Here is a 15878-nt window from a genome sequence, read left to right as displayed (position 1 = left end):
ATTACAGAAGCCTGGTTCCTGCTTTCATGAAATTTGTCAGGAAAACAACTTAAATGAAAACATTACACAGTGACTCTATAATTGTGAAACACTATAACCAGTGTTTCAAGGAAAAGTCCAGGATGCCATGAGAGCTATAATGGGGCTCTAAATTAGTCTGCGGGTCTAGGGAGGTCTTCCTGAGGAGAAGCCATTGAAACTGAGGCCTCAGGGGGCGCCTGGGTGGCTCAGTCAGTTAAATGTCTGACTTCAGCTCAGGTCATGATTTCATGGTTCGTGAGTTTGAGCCTGGCGTCAGGCTCTGTGCTGACAGCTTGGAGCCTGGAGCCTGCTTTGGATTCTGTGTCTCCCTCTCTCTCTGCCCCTCCCCAGCTCGTGCGCATTGGCACTCGTGCGCATTGGCACGCATGCGCGCTGTCTCTCTCTCTCTCTCAAAAATAAACAAACATTAAAAAAAATATTAAAAAAAAAAACTGAGGCCCGAGGAAGCCAGAAGTTGGTAACTTGAGTGTTTCGAGGACATAGAGTACAGGGGGCAGGGGTGAATGGCGTGAGGAGGGACAAAGAGGCAGTTGGATATCAGAGTGAGTTCAGATGGTACAATTGATTGTCATTCTTGGTAAACCATTAAAGGGTTTAAGTAAGAGGGTGATTATCGCAGACAGGTGTGTGTGAGATCACTGCGGCTGCTGGGGCAGGATAGATTTGATGTGGACAACCACCTAGAGAAGGTTGTTGCTAGTGGCCTTAAGCAAGACACACTGGTGGCTTTGACTCGGTGCTGGCGGTAAAAGTGGAAGGAGGAGAATGAATTTGATTTGGGGGAAAGGATCCACAGGACTTGGTAGTTGAATGTGAAGAATGAGGAAGATACCAGGGATGACCCAGATTTGTGTCATGAGCCACTGGCTGTGAGGTGAGCCTGTTCTGTAAGAGTGGGGGATGCTGAAGGAGAAGTAAGTTTGTGAGGAAGTAGCATGTGTTCCATTTTGAGTACCTTAAATCTAAGATATCCAACTTATCCAGTAGATAATTGGGTAGAGAGGCATAGAACTCCAAAGAGAGAGGTCTGAAGGAGAGAGAGACATTTTAAAGTTGTTGGCCTCAGGGCACCTGGGTGGCTCAGTTGATTAAGCGACTGACTTTGGCTCTGGTCATGATCTCACAGTTTGTGGGCTTGAGCCCCCCATTGGGCTCTGTGCTAACAGAGTGGAGCCTGGAGCCTGCTTCGGATTCTGTGTCTCCCTCTCTCTCTCTGCCTCTCCCTGCTTGTGCTCAGTCTCTTTGCCTCTTTCAAAAACAAACAGTTTTAAAAATTAAAAAAGAAAATTAAAGTGTTGGCCTCTGTGGCTAGAGTTTTAAACCTTAGGGCAAGTGTGAGGTGAGACAAAAAGAGTCCAGCACTGAGGAATTCTCAAAGACAGTATGGAGAGAGAATAAAAACAAAGAAAGCACTATGTGCCCATAGGAGTAGTCACAGAGCCCATGGGAGTAGTCAGCTGTTCAGACACTATCGAGGAGAACTGAAAAGAGCCCATTGGGTTTAACAGTGAGCAAGCTCCATTCATGGCATTTTTTATATACCTGGACTGTAACCGTATTTGTGCCCTCCCCCACCCCCCCCACAAGTGGAAGGGAATTGGGTTGTGAGGTCAGCTCCCTCTACCCAGCCAGATAATAAGTCTCTAGGATACTGGAATGGGCGGCCCATTCAGTGGGGATTTAACTGTCTATATCCATGGTCTGGTTTCAAGTCCTCATATGTATGGCTAAGCCATTCTTCTGCTACTGAGTAAGCCTCTTTCCCTGCAGGGGAGGTGTGTTTAAATAAAGTAACTTTAAAAATGGAGAATCAAGCAGCCAGCTTCTTTGCCCTCCCCTTCCCCCCACACATACTTAGAACAGTGGACCTCAGATAGTGTGGGATTTGTGACTTTAAGGCTTACATTTTGTGAAAATCGAGAAGAGCATGCTTATACTCTGGAGGCCTTCAGAATGACCTTTCTGAGTTAATGTGGTGAAAACAAGAGGCACGTAGAGAGACTTTTCATTCTTAAAAGAAGCACAAAGCAAATGCACGTGACACTGGCACGGTTTGGATAAAAGCATAATTGTTTTCAGAGTGTCTGCAGCCCGTTCCTTTCTCTCGTTCCTCCTTTCACTGCCGCTCCCAGCTGGACCGTCTCCGGGAAATAGACACGGGCTCTTTAGTGCATGGTCAGTACGTGACCGAACTTGGAAACACACTTGCTCTGCCTCTGCTTGCGAGAGAGGCTTGCAGAATTCACAAACGTACCTGTGGAGAAGCCCCCACAGGAGCAGAGAAGCTGCTCTCTGCTGTCCTTGGAAAGTTTGTGTCCCTTTCATGGAGTCCCTTTCTAGACTGCCCTTCGTAGTCTTCGTATATTTAAATCAAGTTTCTCTAAAATTTGCATATCTTCAACAGAAATCTTTACTGAGCTTGTCACTTACTGTGCATCTATAGTCTGTACAAAGAGGTTTGTGGAGAGGGGTAGAGGAGACCGTACCACGTGTTCAGAGGAAGATTTCACATTCGCTCTCCTTTGTCGGTAGCAGTTTCTCAGAGGAGAAGGAAACCAGAATCTAGACTGAAAGGTAAACGGGAGGAGGAGGAACAGGCGGGGGAAGGGGGCTTCTAGCCTTAAGGTTGAGTTTGTCCATTGTACCCTGTAAGCGGAGGGGGTGACAAAAGCGGGAAGAGCCGTCCTAGCAGCAGCAGCAGCCTGCCTTGAGCCAGGGGTTTCGTGTGCACCAGCTGCCTTAACATCCATCACCCCATTTTTGGGAGGCACAACTGAGGCTCCAAAAGGTTAAATGACTTGCCCGTACCACACACAACTGTTAGGGCAGTGCAGCTGGAACTTGAGTCCAGTATTTTGGCTCCAGAGCACAAGTTTCTCGCTGGGCTTTGGAGAGAGAGAACTTGAGGTTGCCCTGTTTATGGGACTTGCCATAGGTCTCCCTCATCTCCGATGTCATCTTTTACTCTCTCCCATGACCTCCCCATATGGATTGGAAGGCCAACAGAGAAAAATGGCGAAAGTATTTCTTTCCTTTCCAAGTGTTGTTCTGGAGAGAGACACCTGGCATTTACAGTCTAAGGCCCCCTGACATTCTGTTACTTGGATGAACTGGCTCTTGCCAGCGTGTCCTTCAGGGGTGCCTAATAGCCCACGGTTCTCTGGCCTGGCAGCTTAGTTGCTCCCATGGGCCCAGGCTGTGCTCTCGGTGGCTTTTGGGTGGGGTGGGTGGTGCCTTTTTTCTTGCCTAAAGTGCAGCTTTGGAGCTAGTTTTCTAGGAGGGTTCTCCATTTGAGACGGTAGTCTTTTAAAGGACAAGGAAATGCTGAAAGAGAAAGCCAAAGAAATCTCGAGCCTGTGGGAGGAGGATAAGGTCACTTAAGAAATGGAAGTTTCCTGCCAGTACCTCACTGTCCTCTGGAGACCCTGAGAGGCTGGTGGGGGCGTGGTGGAGGATGGAGCAGAGGCTGGGAGTGCAGCCACCTGCTAGGGTTTTTCTGGATCCTTAAAACTGCCCCAGGTACCAAGAGGCTAATACTGCCTGCTCTCACTACTGAAATGGAATGATGTTTGAAAGAGCAAGCCATTATTCCTGTGGCAAAAACTGCCTTGAGCCATTTTCTTTTAGTTTTTAAATATATGTTCATCTGTAGATAAAACAGCCCAGCAGAATGTGAGCCTGCAGCCAGTCCCCTTTTCCTTGTGTGCTGAGGTATTACTGGGCAAGCTTGGAGGGTTCTCACAAGTCAGAATTGATGGCACGGTGTCCTCCATAGTGCTGGCGCCCTGCCTGACCTCCCACCCCTGGTGGCAAAAATAGGACTAGGTTTCTCCTGGGTGGAGGCAAGAGTGAAGGGGGCAGGACTTGTTTCTGTGAACGCCAGGTCAAGCAAGGTTGCCCGAGCTGGGTGATAGGAGGCATTGCTGGGACAAGGAAGACATTCTCCTCAGAGGAGAGAAAAGAGGTCATTAGAGTTTTTGCAAGAAGGGAGCTATCTAGAGAACAATAACGGATACCAAGAATGGTTGAATTTTTTGTACTTTTCAAATGACGTGTGTGCGAACTGTGTCGGAAGCTTTGTTATACTGGATCGAGACCCCCTTTTCTCTCGCTGCTGCTATCTCCTCTCCCAGAGCCACCTGCCGAGTGCACACAGCCACCTTAGGAGCTCAGGGCACCAGGCTCCCTGTATCTTTGCCTGCTGTCACACTGCTTTTTGTTCTAACAGTTAGCTTGTACCTAACTGGTATTGTAATTGATTTTGGGGAAAGCAGATGATTGTTTCTGTTTTAGAATTGTCTTGGTATGTTTTAGTGGTTTTTAATAAACTGTTGAGTGGAATGGGCTCTTCCAAACTGCAGGCTCTCCTTCCCTTTGAAAAACAGACTGATGCCCACCTTGGTGATCCACTGTGGCTTTGGTTCCAGCACCCTTGGGCACCTGACCCCTGCCCATTCTCTCCCCTGGCCCAGCTAAGCACTGCATCGGCCACTCATGAGCCAAGATCCAGTTCTGTTTTCTGGAGTGTAATGCTTTCCCCTCCACCATGCAGAGCCAGAGATGGAGGGGAATGTAAAGTAGACGCACTCCATTCCTGAATCACCTGCAGCCGCTTTTCCCATACCATGGGTCTGATGAAATAAAATGCGTTAAGATCCTTTAATACGTTTCTGTGCTACAAATTCTGCCTTGGGCATTGGGTCAGTGGATGTGGTGTAATCCCGGATTGCTGCTGGTGGGAGTATAAATGGCTAATGCTTTCCAACAAGCTTTCCTGTAGCTACCTGCTGTTCCCAGCATGTACTTACAAATGAGCTATGAGGTCAGTGTGCTGTCCTTAGCTTTAAGAAACTTTTACCTTGCCGGAAAAAAATGTGATTCTTTTTTCTAACGAGCTTGCTTGGTCATTTCAGACACATGGGTCAGGCACATTTGTCGTTATTCAATAGACACATAGATAGCAAGTGGTGCCTATTGATGAGTTGAGATTTGGAGTGTGTTACCCAGGTTTCTCAGGAAGCTTTGGGAGGTGTCAGGTAGGCTGTGTTTGCTGGAGCCCATGCTCATATGTAGGAACAGTCTCTGATTTTCCACCTAACTGGACGCACACTGCAGCCAGCACAGGTGGGGGGCTGGGGGGCAGGCGCATGGGGGCAGACGCGTCTGCACAGACAGCATGCACATGTGCACTGCCACCTCAGGCTGCACACCAGTGGATCATTTCACAGGGCCTCGATCCCTAAGGCTTGTCAGTATTTTTAGTTTCTGCTTGAACCTTTGCTTTGACGATTTGAAATTCATGAGCAAACAAGTGTAAAATATTTCTTACAAGTGAGGTAGAAACACCTAAACAGCTAGAACTGAGAGGCCTGCCCTGCTCTGTGGCTTTATTACTAAAGCCACCACTGTGGGTAAGCCTGCAAGGTGGGGGGCGGGGGAAGATCCTGCAAGAAGACAAATGTTTAATTAAAGTGTAAAAGTATCCAGGGCTGCCCAGCTTTGCCAACTTTAAATGGTGCTTTTTACTCCCAGATAAAGCGGATAAGCAGCATTTCTGTCTGACAGAGATTGAATAAAAATGTCAAGGGCTGAGACTTTGAATGTGGATTTTGGCATCACTTTCTTTGTCTGCCTTAGGAAATTCCATGGAAAAAGTTCCAACCCCTGCTTAATTCTTAGGGTTTGGAGGGAAGTGCTGGCTGTGGGGGGAGGGGCCCAGGGCCTCAGAGGAGGGTAGGGGCTGTGCTGCCTGCAGAGTGTAAGGTTGGCTCCCACCCTCTGCCCCCCATATCTTCCTCCCCCCATCTCCCCACCCCCAGTACCTTAGCCATTTCCATGGCTTGTGGGTGGGGAAGCATGGAGGGATGGAACTGGTAGGTGAGGCAGTGACCCGGGTCAGCTGCCCTCAGGGCCCTGCCTACCAGCACTGCTGAGAGGTAAGGGACACAGGCCCTTTCTCCTCAGGTCTTTGGTGGGGCTTCTTCCCAGTGTTCGCCATCCTTGTGGATTTTTGTAAACAAGTGAGTGAAACAGGAAACAGTGTTACAACTTTCATAGCACTTAGAGCAAGGTGTTGGGTGTCATTTTTGTCTGATGATGGCATTTGTACAAACTGTTCTCTATCCTGTGTGTAGCCTCAAAATATCCCTTGTAGGCAGATGTGAAGTTTAACGGTGGATGAAGGCATCAGAATGAATTGTATGGCTTCCAGATGTTAACTTTAAAAGCTAAAGGGTCAGAAGTTTGGTTCACACCAAATGAGAATTTTGAGACCTTTGCAAGCCTTAGAAGAACGAGCCTTAGTTCCATTTTGTGTCGGGAATGTATTTTCAGGGCCATTGGGTGTTGACCATCTTCAGGTTGATGTGGCATATGGCTCATGGGTGTGCAGGTCCCAGGCCCAAATCAAGAAGGCAGGTCCAGAGGAGTGGTTTCCATGAAAATGCCTATCCTACAAGAATGCCCCCAGCCTTTTCTGTTTAGGGCAAGTGACCTGATGGCTGCCTTTTGTATTTCTCATGCCATGTGAGGGAGAAACCCTTTATGGACAGAGGGTTAGATAGGCCCTAAATTATGTTTTCCTGGCCTTGTGCCATAATCTTGTGTCTCTTAGTTAGGGAAGCTTCTGGTGTCCCCCACCTCTTGCTGTCCATAGCCACAGGCTTGGGCAGGGCCCTGGGATGAGCCTGGGTAGGTCAGCCCTGTGACCATCTACACAGTCATCCTCTTCCCTCCTGATGCTGCCTGCTTAGTTGAAGAAGGTTTTTTTCAAACTGAGGATATAGCTGCTGGAGACCTTGCAGCTCAGCTCACAGGGAGGGGTGTGGGCTCTGCTGTGGTGGGCTCCTCTCCCTCTGCCTGCATGCCTGGGTGCCTGCCTGCAGGATGGCCAGCCAGAAGCCTAGGAGGGGCCGTGGAGCAAAGTGCACACAGAGCTGCTGCTTTAGCCTCCCTTTTTAATCAAAGGCTCATCCCAAATTGTTCTTCGGTGCCAGCAAGCCAAGAAACACCCACACAGGTTCGTGAGTGTTTCGTGCAGATGTACTGAAAACACCCCCAGCAGCCTATAGGAGCTCTGCGGCTCCCTACTAGGCCAGTATTTCATGGAAAACCAGTAGTCCGGGGCTCTCAGGTGCAGGGCAGCTGGTCATGTGACATCAAAGGGGCAAGGGCTGAAGTTAAACCACATTTAGTACACAGGTCACATTTTCATAAACGTTTGCTTTGGGTGTTTTCATTCTTTTTTTTTTTTTTTTAATGTTTTATTTATTTCTAGGAGAGAGAGAGAGAGACAGCGTGAGCAGGGGAGGGTCAGAGAGAGAGGGAGTCACAGACTGAAACAGGCTCCAGGCTCTGAGCTGGCAGTCAGCACAGAGCCCGATGCGGGGCCCGAACCCACGAACTGCGAGATCATGACCTAAGCGAAAGTCGGACGCTTAACCGACTAAGCCACCCAGGCGCCCCTGGGTGTTTTCATTCTTTTTTGAGAGTCAGCGTCCTTCTAATCATATTCTCCTACCCTGATCCATCCTCCTCCCTCTAGAGTGCTGTGTGGTATATAGCTCTTACAGGCAAATGTATATTGAAATTATTTTTCAAACTACATGATGCTGAACTGTGGGGCTATAACGAGAGTGTAGGTATGGATGGTATGTATACAAATGAATGAATGAATTCAGTTTTGATATATAACTTTTTTAATATCAGGGGAAAAAAGAATTGTGTAATATTCTGGTGATGATACCAGACCCATATTGCAGCTCAGCTGATCAATTCATTGTCCTCTGTGCTTTCATCCCTTCGGACAATGCCTTGGTTGACCCTCTCTGGAAAGGCCCCAATTGGTTTCTAATGAACGGTGTGGAGGATGGCCTGGCCCAGACAGAGGCTGTAAATCCCCTTGCACTTTTAAACTGTATTCATCATTGAAATTAAGAACAATCATTTTTCCTAGCAGCCTGAACTCATTTCTCCATACCCAGTTCGGTCTAAAGAATTCAATCAGAAAGTAATTGAAAGTTCATGACACTTTTAGTAGTTTCTGGAAACAGATCTGTGGGTACCAANCACTGGTTCTTCCCGCCCCCCGCCCCGTTCCCTTCCCTCCCACCCAGAGCAACCCACTCCCAAATACTGACACCAAAATGCATTTAGCCAATTGGCTGCTGTCAGTGGATAATACCTACTCAGCATTTGGGACAAGTTCCAGCATGTAACTTCCTCTTGGTGAGTGACCCTGACAGGAGAGGGGATCGACTTAATTTATGCCAGCTGACAACCTCAGTGCAGTAACTTGGGAAGCTCGCCTTCCACAGTTTCCCCAGACTCTTCCCCAGTGAGTTGCAATGCCATATATTCTAATTGTTACCCATGCTGCTCCCAAGTGTAGCTGCTTGTTTAGTGGTTTTCACCTTTCAGAAATCAAAGTCAAGTGTCAAGTTGTGTCTGACAGAGGTACACAGAACTCGGAGAGACAAATGAGGTGTTTCTGGCTGTCTGGAGAATCCTCGGGTGTATGGAGAGAGCATCAGGCAACTGTTGTGGTTGTCACTCCCTGTTTCCTTTCCCACACGGAGCCTGGGGCTCTCAGATCCCCAAGGTGGCTGCTCTGTAGCCAGGGGAAGGCAAGCTAAGCAAAGTTGTGAGGGGTGTGTAGTGAGGACAAGGCTGGGAGCCTCTCCCCTCCGCCCCAGTCTGCCTTTGACTAATGAGGTGTTAGGCTGAGCCAGGGCTGAGTTAATTTCAGAGGTAATCCATTTCCCACTACTTTGATTCAGCCAGCACCATTCATCAGAAGAGAAGAGCCCCTGGGACCTTCTACATCATCTCAGTATCTTGAAGGAAGGAAAGGGGCAGTGGGCATCCTCCTGCCCTTAGTTTAGATGCTAAAGTTCCAGAAGTGTTTTAGGACGTGGTGGCAGAAAGTGTCTACCCGCACATCATGCCGCCAAACTGCTGGCACCCCACCCAAGCCCCTCTTCCCACCAGGTAGGCTTTGCCTCAAAGGATGACTGTGCTTGTTAGTTGGAGGATGCATATTGAGGCCATCCACACTTAGGCTGGGAAGTCCTTTAGGACAAAGACAACACTATCCAATATCTTCGAGTAATGAACTTATCAGTAAATATAACACATGAGCTCATTAATCTTAACTTTGCTTTTGGACCAAGTGGGAGCTCAGCTTCTCAGGAGACAAAAATTTCATCTCTGTTCTTTTTCTTAAACCCAGTCCCAATTTAGAGTCAAACATATTGCCCTGTTCTCCCTGGGAAGCAGTTAATAATGTGTTTTCTCTCACAGCGGATGGTCCAGTCAGCCTGGTCACTCGGGCTCCTGGGCTGTGTGCACGTGCTCTATGCACAGCAGGGGCTCGTGGCATCAGAACAGGGCTGTGAGGGTCCGTTGAGGAGTGTTCTCTAGATGAAGTTAACCTTACAGGTTAGACTGTTGAAACTGTTGCCTATCCTGGCCACTCGGCCTTTGCTTCAACTAATGCTATTCTTCTCTGAAAAGAAAAGAAATTGAGGATGTGCGGATGGATGGAGGGGTGGCTGCCCATTTGCTCTAAGCAGTGAGATCTGGGCGTAAAAGAAGTCTCTGGAAAGAAGCGTTGTTTGCGAGGAAAGCCTTGTCCTGGCAGGGCTGTTGTGGGGTGCCTGCCTGTGTGCACAGAGAGAGGAGGTTTAGGAAAGGTTTGCCTGCAGGTCAGTCCCGTGGACCTGGTCTAGGCCTGTGGCCACATATGACTGATAGGATGAGCAGGGGTGAGGGGCCAGCCAGCACTGGCAGGTGGCTTCCCAGCCTGGATCTTTCCCTCACCCTCCCTGAGAGAGAGGGCCAGACAGCAGTTCTAGAAATTGAGCAGAATGGGGAGGAATACATCCTTGGCAGCTCTGTGGTGCCTTTGTCCTCTGAGCCTCCTGCTGACTCCCTGAGGGCTGCCTCTTATTATTTCCTACCAGAGGGCCTTCACCTGTACCATCTCTCCTTGCTCTCTTGGCCTCTCCTCAGTCCTCTGTTCTGCCAGCCTCATAAGTGTCTCCTTGATTTCTCTGCTCCAGGAAGAGGGAGCAGTCCTGCAGCCTCCTACCTACCAGGTGGAGTTAGAAGCCTCTGGCTCCTTTGAGATGGCTGGTGATTAGAGCTCAACGTTTCTCTTCTTTCCCCTATTTATATGTAATACCTTTTCCAGCACTTGAAATAATCCCTTTTCCTTTGAGAGCCTCCACTCACTTGTAGGCTGCGGTTTGATCACACCCAGCGTCCCCCTCCCCCCCCACAAGCCCTCACTGTACAGGATGTAATTTAAGCCATAATCATTTCTGCTCCCTCTCTGCCTCCTAAAAATGGTGGGTGTCCTGTGGTAGATATTACAGTCTGCCCAAGCTGGGAAAGTGCGGAGCTGGCAGCTTTCTGCCCTCCCACATGTTTGGTGGGCAGGAAAGGGCTCCGACCACCCACTCACCCACCTCCACTGGGAACGGGGTGGTGTGTCTCACTGATCAGCCTGAGCAGTCGCCCTTTGGCGTTCTGAGGTCCTGGAGGAGGAGCGGTGAGATGTGCAGGCCCCTTCCTCACAGGTGGCCGCTGTGTAAACTCTGGTGGAAGGAGTGCCTGCTGTGGCCACTGTCTACTTGCTGAGATGCCCCTTCATCTTTGGGGCCAGAACAAGAGCCGGGCTTTGGGCATTCGGAGGCTGACCTAACAGTCTGTTTTCTCTGCTTCTCCCACTGTTTTGCAGGTTATGTGTTCTGTATGTTACATCGCCTCCCTGAGCAACATGACTGTACATTTGACCACATGGGCCGCGGCCGAGAGGAAGCCATCATGAAAATGGTGAAACTGGACCGGAAAGTGGGGCGCTCCTGCCAGCGCATCGGGGAGGGGTGCTCCTGAAGGCCAGGCACGGCCGCCACATGACGCTGTTCTTAGTTCACTAATGTTAGCCTTATTTAGGACAAAGTCAGCCAGACACCTTGTACTGGGCACGCGTCAGACTACAGCCAGTCCGTTTCCTTTCTTTAGCCAGCCATCCTGGTACTGTAGTTTAGGGGTTGATGGTGGTTGAAATTGATTTCTGGCTGGTTACTAAGGTGCCTGCTAGCCATTGTATAAAATTAAAACATGAAGAATATTTTTTTTTGAGCATGGCTAGTGGATTTAAAACAACACATACCTGTCACTGCTGGAGTCAAACTTATAAAAAGCCTTAAGTGGAAAGTGTTTCAGACGGAGACTCTGAGTTAATAGGGGAGTAGAAGCTGGTGTTACAGCTCTCATGACGCACATGGCTTTGCCAGAAATTCTGGTTAATGTTCGGCCTTTCACCTCTTCACTTATCCTTAGTCTCAGTAGCCAGGATACCTGATGGCCACGCGTGCCTTGGCCACAGGAGGCTGTTGAGATTGGCCACGTGGCTGGGCTGGGTGGTGGCTTTGCTCTCCCACAGAGCTGGAAATGGGGGTTGGGGGGCAGGTTCTTAGGAAAATTTTTTACCTGACTTGCTATGAAAAAAACTCTCTCATCACAGGAGAAGAGAAACAATAACCTCACTTTGAAAATTAGCTCCATTCAAGACTAGTCCATGTACAAGACCCATCTTTTCTACACAGGACCCACGGTCGTGAGAAGCAGCCGGGGCGCACCCTGACCCCACTCGCTCTGGTTTGCCTTTTGCCAAGTGCAGGGGTCTGGCAGTTGATCAAATAAGGCTAATTACAGCACAGCAGCTGCGGCTGGGATCTACAAACTGGCCTCTGCAGCTAGATTTCTATATTGGGAGTTTTTAAAAAGACATTTCATGGCCAACAGGAATCAGTAGGAGGGCTGGGGAGCACCTGAAGAGCTGCTGCCCTCAGACTCTGCCCCTTCCAGCGGCGCCTGCTCAGCCCTCTGCGGGCCAAGAGGACGGTGCCTCGCCTCGCCCCTCGTGTCTGTGCAGCTGTGTGGCCCAGGGACAGCCTCTACCGCACAGCAGGGTCAGGACGGGCAGACAGCGTGCGTCACAGGGGCGGTGGGTTGATCTCTCTAGAACAGTGGTTCATGGCCCGGCCCAGCTCTGAGAGAGACCTTTGCTCTGGCAGTGGGTGGGAGGGCAGATTTATCAGCCTGGCCCCCTCTGTGCATGTGGGCAGAGAGGAGTCAGTAACGTGGTAGCTCAGGCAGGGTGGAGAGGGTGACTCTGGGCCTGTTTGCCTGTGTTAGGGAATCATCACCGATGCGGAGGGGCGGGGGAGAGTAGACAGGATTAAGATCCCCTGTCTTAAGCCTGAACGGTTGAGTGGCTCAGAGACCCTGTCTTGGCCCGGGCTGGTGAGAGTCGGAGGCTCCCACAGAGGCGGCGTGGATCTGCCCACACACAGGCTACTGGAGTAGTCTCACCCAGCAGACTTTCCCTCTTACACCACAATAGGCAGCTCGACTCTGCCTGCAGTTCACGGCCACACACCTGCAACTACAAGTGGTTCAACTACAAGTGGTTCTGACCCGGAATACTGAAATAGGAAATCATGCTCTTCCCAGCCTCTTCCTCCCATCCCACCCCCACCAGAGTGGAACCCGCTGCAAAATCTCCAGCCTTATTCTTGCTTCAGGACCCAGACCGGTGTCTTGCTCTAGGGCAGCCCAGGGCAGAGGGGCCAGGTCTGCCCGCGTTTACCACTGTTGTCAAGCCACGGCCCTCTGGCCAGTACATGGCCATCCTCAGTGAGGCGGCCGCCCAGGCCCCCCGCCAAGCTCTGATCCCGAAGAGGCCACCCACGTGCCCTTCTGGCCCTCCTCAGGCCCCACCGCTGCCGCTTCGAGGCAGGGATGGGAGGTAGGCTCTCTGGGGAGCCTGGTGGCACACAGGGCTCGCAGCCCATGTTCACTTCCTGATGGTAGAGCTGGGGGTGGGGGGAGGGCTTGTTCCCCTGCAGTATCTGTTCTGTGAAGTTTGTTAAATGTAAGGAAAGCTTAAATTCTTGTATCTTTAAAAGAGAAGATCTTATTTAACCCTTTTGTGTTTTAGATTTACTTACACACATAGCCTAGAGCTCAGTTTTAGTTTTAACATTGTGAAAATATTAAAAGAATCTTGTAACTTTATTCTTTTTTCTCCTGCTGAAAAAAATTAAACCAATCGTATGAAAGTTTGGATTTCTCTGTTTCGCCAGTTCTCCTAAGTGCTACCTGTATAACCAGAAAAATGGTAAAATGTCTCCCTGGCCGGAGCTAGGAAGAGATGGGGGAGGAGGTGACTCTTGTGTGCAGAATCCCTCTCCATTCTCCGGAGGGTGGGGGGAGGTCACGTGTCCAGCCTAAACAGCCGCTCCCCTTGTTTCTGTTGGTCGGTTGTGCCTTGGGAGACCACCGGGCCAACCCTGGATGAAGGTGTGCCTGCCCAGCCCGGTCTTAGCTGGCAGCAAGCAGGCTACATGTAGGGGAGATCGGAAGAAATGAGCACCAGCCCTGAGGCCCCTTAGTTGTGCGTGGCTTCGGTGTGCCTGGGTCCTGGAGGGCCGGGAGGGGTAGCATCTCAGAGGCCCAGGCCTCACCCACGGGAGGGTCAGAATGGTGTGTGTGCCGTGTGAACTCTGGTGTGGAGGAGGCACTCTGCATCATACAGTGTTTAAAAACGTGGCAGGAGAGTAGCATCCCTCCTTAACCCTACCTTTAGGGTAGAGTGTTTGAGCACACAGTTTTCACAAAGATGATGAGAAATCTGCAGAGGAAATCAGAAGTGCTGGTGGAGGGGAACAGGCAGATGTGGGCAGAGAGCACAGGAGTGTGGCGGCCTTGGAATGCGCCAGATGCACCTCTGTCCCTGGTTGGCACCTCCTGTTGATCTGGGAGGCTTTGTTTCTGCCAGCAGGAGCCCACAGCCAGAAGAGATGGCGTCAGAAAGAAGCCACAGTGAGGAGCAGGAACAGCAGCCCCACCCCCACCCTGCCGGCAGAGTGGGGTGGGAGGTGGTCCTCAAGGCACACTGAGAGAGCCCGCTGGCTCCAAAGAAGGAGCGTGCTGGGAGCTCCCCAGCAGTGACCAGAGCAGTAGCAATACCTGGGAAAATTCTGCATCGGTCTCAAAAATGTATCTCCTTTGCAGCCATTCTCAAAGCTACCTGAAGGAGGGCTCCAGGGGAAGAGGAACAAGCAGAGAACAATGTGGAGGCCTGGAAACTCAGGAGAGTGCCAGGAAGGGACATTATAGGGGATGCAGCCCACTGTGGGTGGGGTGAGGCCCGGGAGTCTCATGGTTCTCAGAGGCTCCACACTTGATCCATGCACGCTTCTGTCCCAGGGTTTGGGCATGAATCTGAGCTAGAAAAGTCAGCAAATTAAAATAGACCATTTATTAATGCCACACAAAAAATATTAAGAGGAACCAGAGACCTTAACATGACTCTGCTGTGATTGTTACAGACAAATAATGATGAATGTTGCTCTGGCAAAAACTGGTGACGGAACTCTTAGGAGACTGAGTATGTGCATGCGTATGTGCAGAGTGTAATGCGCCTACATTCTCATTGTCCACAGTGGGAAGTTAACAATGTGTAAAACTGGAAAGTCAAGAGATCAATATAAGCATGTTATTTAGAAATGGGACGTACAGGCACCTGGGTGGTTCAGTAGGTTGAGCATCTGACTTTGGCTCAGGTCATGATCTCACGTTTCATGAGTTCAAGCTCCATGTGGGACTCTGCTGACAGCGCAGAGCCTGGAGTCTCCTTTTGGATTCTGTGTCTCCTCCTCTCTCCCTGTCCCTCCCCTGATCTCTCTCTCTCTCTCTCTCTCTCTCTCTCTCAAAAATAAACATCAAAAAAAAAATTTTTTTTAAACAATATGGAAGTAAATGCAGAAGAAAAAGCTGAAAGTTTAGTGGTTTTCTATGGGGTGGAGGATGGGAATTCAGCAAGTCTTATATTTTCTACTTCTATGACTATACATGTGTGCAGTGTTTTTTTTGTTGTTTTTTTTTCTTAGTTTTAAAAAATGACAGCTCTCCCAGGGGGTCAGGATGCTGGGTTTTCAGAAACCAACCTGTCTGGCATTCCCCAAAAGTGGATTTCAGGAAGCTCAGGTCCCTGGCGATGCCAAGTGGAATGCTGAGTTCCTGGTCAGAGATGGTTAGAAGATGCAGGTGGCCAGTGCATCACAATATACAACCCTTGACTTATTTTTACCACAGGGCCTTCTCAAAATCAGCACCCCTTGGGCCAACTCACCCCACTTCTTTGAGCACCGTCTGTGTGCTGGGGGTTAATTCTAGTCAGGTAAGCCTGGAGGTCCCAGCTTACATGGATCTCTGGTGTGCTGTCCCAGTGACTCATAACCTGAAACACCAGGCATATTTCTGGAACTTCACGTTTCCCTTGAGCTGCATCCCGTTCTCCAGGTTTACATGTCAAGGTGTTTTTGATCAATTACCGGGGGACTTTGAGATGGATAGCAAGCCAGGAGCAAGAGGGTGGGGGAGGCTGGTAGCCTTCGGCAAAGAACATAAAACTGATGGCTCGCCCTCAGGATGTGCCAGAGAGGGCCTGGCTGGGAAGGGCCATGCGGCCGCCGGGCTGGTCTCCTGGGCTTGGGCAATTAAGCTGTTGGCAAGTTAGATGCTCCCCAGACTGTGGTCTCCGGTTTCATGCATGTGGGTAATGGGTTCGTGCATGATCCCTTGTTGGTACTTGGGAGGCCAGGCTGGTCCGGTGGTTCCTAGGGTTCCACCGCTACCCCGCCGTCTCCAGGCAGTCCTGTCCTGTCCACCCGGAGCTGCTGTGGTGAGGAGTGTGGATTTGGTGTGGATTTGCTGGGGGGCCGTGGAAGGTTTGGGAGCAGGCAGGCCACAGGCTCAGATGT

At 50.1% G+C, this 15878-nt stretch overlaps 1 protein-coding gene across 1 annotated transcript in view; it reads left to right on the top strand.

The window, feature by feature from the left end:
- Positions 1 to 13172, top strand: part of ZFAND3 (zinc finger AN1-type containing 3) — a 318409-nt gene extending 305237 nt beyond the window's left edge. Inside the window, exon 6 of the mRNA XM_077754868.1 lies at positions 10784 to 13172. Coding sequence (XP_077610994.1) covers positions 10784 to 10938 — 155 coding nt within the window. The 3' untranslated portion in view covers positions 10939 to 13172. The remainder of the gene's footprint in view (positions 1 to 10783) is intronic.
- The last annotated feature ends 2706 nt before the right edge of the window (positions 13173 to 15878 follow it).

Source organism: Crocuta crocuta, unplaced genomic scaffold (genome assembly GCF_008692635.1).
Source record: "Crocuta crocuta isolate KB4526 unplaced genomic scaffold, BGI_CrCroc_1.0 scaffold132, whole genome shotgun sequence".
NCBI classification, from domain to species: Eukaryota; Metazoa; Chordata; class Mammalia; order Carnivora; family Hyaenidae; genus Crocuta; species Crocuta crocuta.
This window is presented reverse-complemented; position numbering and strand designations above follow the sequence as displayed.